This window comes from Heloderma suspectum, chromosome 5 (genome assembly GCF_057233095.1).
Source record: "Heloderma suspectum isolate Gila_16-S chromosome 5, 16-S_ref, whole genome shotgun sequence".
In the NCBI taxonomy this organism is placed as follows: Eukaryota; Metazoa; Chordata; class Lepidosauria; order Squamata; family Helodermatidae; genus Heloderma; species Heloderma suspectum.
In genome coordinates this window covers 127,621,301-127,629,030 of record NC_139462.1, presented here as the reverse complement: position 1 = coordinate 127,629,030, position 7,730 = coordinate 127,621,301, and the positions used below count along the sequence as shown (strand labels likewise).

General features: G+C 44.9%; 1 protein-coding gene across 1 annotated transcript; it reads left to right on the top strand.

The window, feature by feature from the left end:
• The first annotated feature begins 4,411 nt into the window (after positions 1-4,411).
• LOC146344432 (uncharacterized) lies at positions 4,412-5,985 on the top strand. The gene is made up of 2 exons (XM_084859788.1): positions 4,412-4,606; positions 5,572-5,985. Exons 1-2 carry the CDS (start codon positions 4,412-4,414, stop codon positions 5,983-5,985), a joined length of 609 nt encoding a protein of 202 aa, XP_084715914.1.
• The last annotated feature ends 1,745 nt before the right edge of the window (positions 5,986-7,730 follow it).

The following is a 7,730-nucleotide window of genomic DNA, read 5'->3' as shown; positions in this document are numbered from 1 at the left end:
TAAAAAAAAGTCCAAGACATTGTACTTGGTCACCCTTTGCAACTCTGGGTACCCCGTGCAGTATCCGCCTTGTTAACCCAGAGGAATACCCAGCATTTTTCCAACGCCCATTATACCAAATACAAGACTTTGTTGCTCCAAACTCCAGAATCAATTATTTCATGGTGTAATGTGTTAAACCCCACAACTCTTATGCCTGAGCAAAGTCAAAAAGAAGTAAAAAAAAAACCCAGATCCAAGGATCTGCAGACCACTCTTGCCTTGGCTAATGTGAGTGTTCATGACTTAGCGATCAGAAAAAGAATGAACAAGAATGGTGTTCATGGGAGGATAGCCAGGAGGAAACCACTGCTCTCTAAAAAGAACATTGCTGCCTGTCTGAAGTTCACTAAAGATCACATAGATGATCCCCAAGACTTCTGGAAAAAAGGAAAGGTGACTGCAAAGGTTTGGCCTCAATGAGAAACGTTATGTTTGGTGAAAAACAAACACTGAGTTCGAACAAAAGAACCTCATCCCAACCGTCAAGCATGGTGGTTGGAATGTGATGGTTTGGGCCTGCTGTGCTGCCTCAGGACTTGGTCGGCTTGCCATCATTGACACAACCATGAATTCGGCAGTGTATCAGAAGATTCTTGAGAATGTCAGGCCATCCATCCATGAGCTGAAGCTGAACCGAAAATGGATCATCCAACATGACAATGACCCTAAACATACAAGCAGATCTACAAAAGAATGGCTGCAGAAGAAGAAATCCCATGTTTTAGAATGGCCTAGTCAAAGTCCGGACCTAAACCCCATCAAAATGTTGTGGCAGGATCTGAAGTGAGCTCCATGACATTTGAAGCCCTCAAATGTCATGGAGCTGAAGCAGTTCTGTAAAGAGAAATGGGCCAAAATTCCTCAAAACCGATGTGAGAGACTGACCAACAATTACAGGAAATGCTTACTTGAAGTCAGTGCTGCTCAAGAGGGTGCCACCAGGTACTGAATCTAAAGGTTCACATACTTTTTCACACATGGATATTGAATGTTGAATCAGTTGCGGATAAATGTTGAAAAACCATCACGTTTGTGTGTCATTTGTTTAATCAGGTTATCTATTGTTCTTTATCTTGGATAACAGGGTTAGATTAAGATCTAATAATATTTTAGGTTGGAAATATGTGAGAATCCTAAGGGGTTCACACACTTTTTCTCACCACTGTAGTGGTTAAGTTTGTCCCAGTTGTGGCATTTCTTCCCATAAATTGGACAACTCTCATTTTGTCTTGCATGTTTTCCCCTACAGTACTTGCATTGCTCTACGGTGTTCACTGTTGTACTTCCATCAAGTTTCTCCTTCTCTTTCTCCTATACTATATGGACAGGTTCCGCTGTCTGTCCTTCCAGGGCACTAATCCTGTCTTTGGACAACTCACCTGCCCTACAGATCTCCAAGCTTTTCTCTAAGGTCATGTCTGCTTCCCTCAGCAAGCTCTCTCATACTCTTGTGTCCTGTACTCCATATACTATTTGGTCCCTTTTTAAGGAGTACATGATGTCTCCAGAATTGGAGCTGGCTGCTAACATCTTTAAAGTGGTGCAATATTCCTCTATGCTATTTAAAATCCTAAAAGATGATGCTGTTAAAGTGCTGCATTCAATATGCCAACAAATCTGGAACACTCAACAGTGGCCACAAGACTGGAAAAGGTCAGTTTACATTCCAATTCCAAAGAAGGGCAACGCCAAAGAGTGTTCAAACTACAGCACAATTGCACTCATTTCACATGCCAGCAAGGTGATGCTCAAAATCCTACAAGCTAGGCTTCAGCAGTATGCAAACCGAGAACTACCGGAAGTACAAGCTGGGTTTAGAAGAGGCAGAGGAACTAGGGATCAAATCGCCAACATTCGCTGCATCATGGAGAAAGCAAGAGAATTCCAGAAAAACGTCTATTTCTGCTTCATTGACTACACTAAAGCCTTTGATTGTGTGGATCACAACAAACTGTGGCAAATTCTTAAAGTGATGGGAGTACCAGACCACCTTACCTGTCTCCTGAGAAACCTGTACGAGGGTCAAGAAGCAACAGTAAGAACCAGAGATGGAACAACCGATTGGTTCAAAATTGGGAAAGGAGTACGACAAGGCTGTATATTGTCGCCCTGCTTATTTAACTTATATGCAGAGTACATCATGAGAAATGCTGGGTTGGATGAATCAGAGGTCGGAATTAAGATTGCCAGGAGAATTATCAACAACCTCCGATATGCAGACGATACCACCCTAATGGCAGAAAGCGAAGAGGATCTCAAGAGCCTCTTGTTGAGGGTGAAAGAGGAGAGTGCAAAAGCTGGTTTGAAACTCAACATTAAAAAAACTAAGATCATGTCATCTGGCCCTATCACTTCCTGGCATATAGAAGGGGAAGAAATGGAAGCAGTGACAGATTTTACTTTCTTGGGCTCCAAGATCACCGCAGATGGTGACTGTAGCCATGAAATTAAAAGACGCTTGCTCCTTGGGAGGAAAGCTATGGCAAACCTAGACAGCATAGTAAGAAGCAGAGACATCACCTTGCCGACAAAGGTCCGCCTAATCAAAGCTATGGTTTTCCCAGTAGTAATGTATGGCTGTGAGAGGGGGACTATAAGGAAGGCTGAGCGCCGAAGAATTGATGCTTTCGAACTGTGGTGCTGGAGAAGACTCTTACGAGTCCCCTGGACTGCAAGGAGGTCAAATCAGTCCATCCTAAAGGAAATCAACCCTGAGTGCTCATTGGAAGGACAGATAATGAAGCTGAAGCTCAAATATTTTGGCCACCTAATGCGAAGAGAAAACTCCCTGGAAAAGACCCTGATGCTGGGAAAGACTGAAGGCAAAAGGAGAAGGGGACGGCAGAGGATGAGATGGCTAGATAGCATCACGGATGCAATGAATATGAACTTGAGCACGCTCCGGGAGAGAGCGCAGGACAGGAAGGCCTGGCGTGCTATGGTCCATGGGGTCACGAAGAGTCGGACACGACTGAACAACAACAACAACAATTCCTCTATGCCTTCCCCTGTTGCTTGGTCCTGCATGAAGAAGCTATATCTTTCCACTGTTTCATTCTTTCTGGGGTTGCAGTGGGCATCAAAATAACCTATTATTCTTGCCAAAGTACAAAGTACACTGTGCTTGGGGAAAGTTTGCACACAGTGTCTCCCTCACTTCTCTCCCCCTTTCTCCAATCAAATATAGAAACAGTTTCATTTTCACAGACTGCTCTTTATCTGCCCTTGCAATGTCCACAGAGAGAATAAACTCCTCTTTCCAGGTTTACCATGCCTGGGCTAAGTTCGAGCTTGCAAGTTTAATGTGCTTGGTGGCTTCAGGCCCCCCATTTCCACCCTTTCTTTCTTTCTTTCTTTCTTTCTTTCTTTCTTTCTTTCTTTCTACTCAGTTTGTTATTCTTCTTCTGTCTAGGATTCAGTCACTGCTGCCAGCGTGTTTCAGACTTGGTGGATTGCACCCCACAGAACCAAACAGACTCTGCTTTATAAACAAACCCAGGGGGCATCTACATGACAAGGACTTCATCGTTCGCTCCATCATAAGTGCGCAGTATTGCTGCTGTGAATTACCCCTTGGTGTTGTACATGGGAGAGTTGCTGCAGACTTCTCAAAGAGAAAAATCTGCTGTGCGCTGACGCATCACTGTTGCTGCGAAGCAAACTTTGGCTGTTATGCTGGTCTTTTTTCCTATGGTCTATATTTATTTTCTATTTATCGATGCCTAAACGTGCAGCTGCGTAGCTATGTGAGGAGGGGGTGTGGCATTTTGAGTTTTCATTGGATGTTTTCATATTTTAGGGGCGCTTCTGTGTCCTTTGGTTCCTCTGGTAAGATGTGGGTAGGCTGCTTCTCCGTTGCCATGCCAACTGTTTGTACACAATCACAGTAGCAGTCCTCCAGCCCCGTACTCTCACGATGGTTTGCACCGGCAAAGGTGTGTGCCCACGTGAGCGGCCTGCCCATCATTCCAAAACGGATCCCTCTGAGCTTCGGGTGTACCTCTTTGGGATCTTGGCTGTCCTTGGGAACATTGTGAGTCTTTACAAAGTATTTCTGGACCTTGAATCTCGAGATGCTAGGCGGAGGAGGGCAACAGCATTGCTATGCCGAAGGAGGCAGAGTTCCTCCTTTCTGGCCACCATTAAGTACAAGCAGATAGCATCGCTTTATGGACCGCCAGCCACAGGAGTGCATCCATGGAAAGAGCAGCAGTGGTGGTGCTTCCCAAAGAGTCATGATTAGTGGGAGAGCTTTGTGCTTAAAGAATGGGATGATGAGCTGTGGATCGCCCATTTCCAAATGTCTAGGGGAACTTTATCCCAGATTGCAGCCAATCTGTAGCCGATCCTGGAGCGGCAAACTGCTAACATGTGGGAGCCCATCCCGGTCTTAAAAACGGTGGCACTGTGCATATGGCACCCAGCCAACGTGTCTGTTTACCGCACCATAGCAGAGCAGTTTGGAGTAGGCAGATCAACCACTGCTGCGATTGTGATCAAAGTCTGCCTTGCCATGGAGCATGTACTGTTGCATCGAACAGTGAAAGTTGGTGACCTTGCCAGTGTAAGTGCCTATCTTTCTTTTTCTGGGACTTTCCAACTGCTCATTTCCTTTTTAGTTCATGGATATTTTCTGTCTCTACAACCCCGTTCAAGTAATTCATAAGTAACTGCACCACACTTCACCCCAGTATCAGTGCCGCAATGTTCATGTCTTATTCCCAAGAACAAATATGTAGCCTTTAGCAATTACGTCTTTGTTTGGGTGGATGCTGCAGAACTGGTACCTACATACACCCTCCTATTTCTTCAATTGCTCATGACCAACCCCTCTGAGGGTTTTAATGGTGCGCATGGACACTCCACTGGTTTTCAGCATTTGTGTGAACAACAGAAATGCTCTGCAATACTCTGAAAACTTCTCCTGTCTTCCTTGTCCTTTCCTTTTCCTGTGTGTTTAGTTTGCTAGTTCACCATTACTTTCATTTCATTTCCTCACAGTAAAGCCACTATGGCAGCTTCCCATATGGTTGTTACTGTCATTTCAAATAATGTCTAGCAAAACCAAGTGCAATATGTTCCTCCCTTTCCCATCTTGCAAACACATGTGGTATGTGTTCTGCAGTTATTTCTGTCTCCTCCAGAATATGGTATTGCTGTATGAGTTAATACTGGGGAATGTACTTGAGTGAGATAGTAGCCTCGTACAGTCCTAAGAGTTTGTTCCCAGATTGCATGGTACGGTGTCTTCATTTGTACTCTCTTTGTTCTATTATAATCATAGAATAGTATGGTTGGAACGGGGCCTATAAGACAACCTAGTCCAACCCCCTGCACAATGCAGGAATCTAGTCAGACCATCCCTAGCAGATGGCTGTCCAGATTCTTCTTGAATGCCTCCAGTGTGGGATAGCCCACTGCTTGATAGGATTTCTCCCACTGAGTACTTGCATCAGTACGATCCTGCCACTGACCAATCCAATGAATTCACGCAACTGCAACCTCACTCATCATCTCCATCTCTTTCAGGTGAGGGCGGGTTTCGGGAGACTTGGATTTGGGCATTGTGTAGGCACTGTGCATGGGACGCATCTCGCAACAGTTTCCCCAACAAGGCAGGGGGGCGACTTCATCAACAGAAAGCAATACTACTCCATGCTGCTCCAGGGAACTACTGATCACACTGGGCGCTTCATAGACATTGAGGTTGGCTGGAGTGGAAGCAACCACGATGCCTATATGTTCTGTAACTCGGCACCGTGCGAGACCATGAATGCTGGAGCATTCATTCCTGGAAACCCGACAATAACAGCAAATGGGGTCTGGGTGCCACCACTAATAGTTGCTGTTGGGGCATGGCCTATCCAGAAGTGGTTAATGAAGCCATATGGGGGCAGTCTGGGGGAAGATGCACTTCTGCCGCTCCCTGAGCAGGGCATGTAATGTCTTGGGGTGTGCCTTTGGGCAGCTCAAAAGCCATTGGCGCTGCTTGACAGCGAGGCTGGAGATTGCGGAGGAGAATGCTATATCTCTAATGACCTCCTGTGTCAGTCTGCACAACATTTGCGAAAGCAAGGGCCATGCAATCACTGAGGGCGTCTCTACACCAGCCTCAAATCCTGAATTTAAAATGGGGCTTTTCTGCTTCTGTTTTACGGACTCCCTTTACTCGCGCTTCCTTTCCCCCTGCTTCTCCCCGTATCTGAGTCTTCCATGATCTTTCACTGATGTCGCTCCTCTTCTTGCTGCTTTTCCTCTTTTCACGGAGGGAACTCAAGCGGAACACAATGGGGTAATTTGAGAACTCAGTATCTGCAATCTATTTAAAAATGGAGTGAAGGGCATTTAGCACAGGAGACACCTTGAATGATCACGGCATCATGTAAAGAGCCTGCAAACATCCATGAAGGAGCCATCTCAATCACAGGATAAAAGGTCCGTGTGAAGAAAGCCTGAGGCTGTGGAGCCACGGCACCTATAGAACTAGCTACCCCGGGGGCACAGTTGGTGAATGAGGACCAGAGACATAAAGAGGAGGGGGAGAAGGTGTGAGATGCAGTCTCCAAGCTGCTGTGCTCTATTTATTTTATTTTATTTTATTTTATTTATTTATTTATTTATTTCATTTCTATACCGCCCAATAGCCGAAGCTCTCTGGGTGGTTCACAAAAATTAAAACCAAACAACACACAATAAAAGAATTTAAAATATAAAGAACATTAAAACCACAATATAACAATACAGCCACAGTAAAACCTAGCAGCAGTGCAGGAGTTTAAAATACAGATTTAAAACAGCAAAGATAAAAATTTAGAAAACTAAATTTAGCTTAAATTAAATTGTTTATTAATTAAATTAAATTAAATTAAATTAAACCTGCTCTAGAGGTGGGCGTTGCGAAGGTGTGGATGCCTACCGGGGAAAAGTCTGTATGCTTGCGTATCCATGACACACATAAATAAAGACAGATTTCCTGCACCGAAAGTTGCCTGATTGGGGTCCCTTCAAGTGCAGATGGCCTGTGAAAGGGAGGGCAAAGGCACTATGAGTTCCAAGAGCCTTCCACTGAGAGGAAGCACTTCCACACCACACACACACAGCACCGCAGATTGGATGATGCACCTCCGTAATACAGAGTCAGTTCAGCATTTCTACATAAACACACAGGAGAAGAGCGAGTAGTTCCTGCACATTGAGCAGTGTCATCAGTGTATAATCTACGTGGTTTTTCTTAGATCCCGCAGTTTAATGGGCAAATGAACATGCCTGTCTCTCTTGCATGTTTGACAGAGGCCTCTCCATGGGAAGTAAAGTACATAACGTCACAGTTCTTACACAAAAATGGTCTCTGTAGCCATTTCTGTTGTTGGAACTGTTAACTTCTCAGGGAACCTACAGTTCAGCGATCACATCAGAAATGCTAAGCGTCTTCTGCAGGCTTTGAACAGCTGTCAGTTTTGGCGTGCCATAAAACGTGATGCAGTTGCAGGGAGGGTGGGATGATTTCCAACTTCCAACATGAGCACCTGCGGGGGGAGGGTAGTGAAGGTGGACATTCACCTACATCTCCAGTCTTTGGTTCAATTAGCAGCCAGCTTGCCTTTCTAAGAGGTCATGTAATATTGGTTGGCAGTACATGCCAGAATTAAATGCCCATTTTTTCAGCTGCCTTTTCTATGTCACGGAGT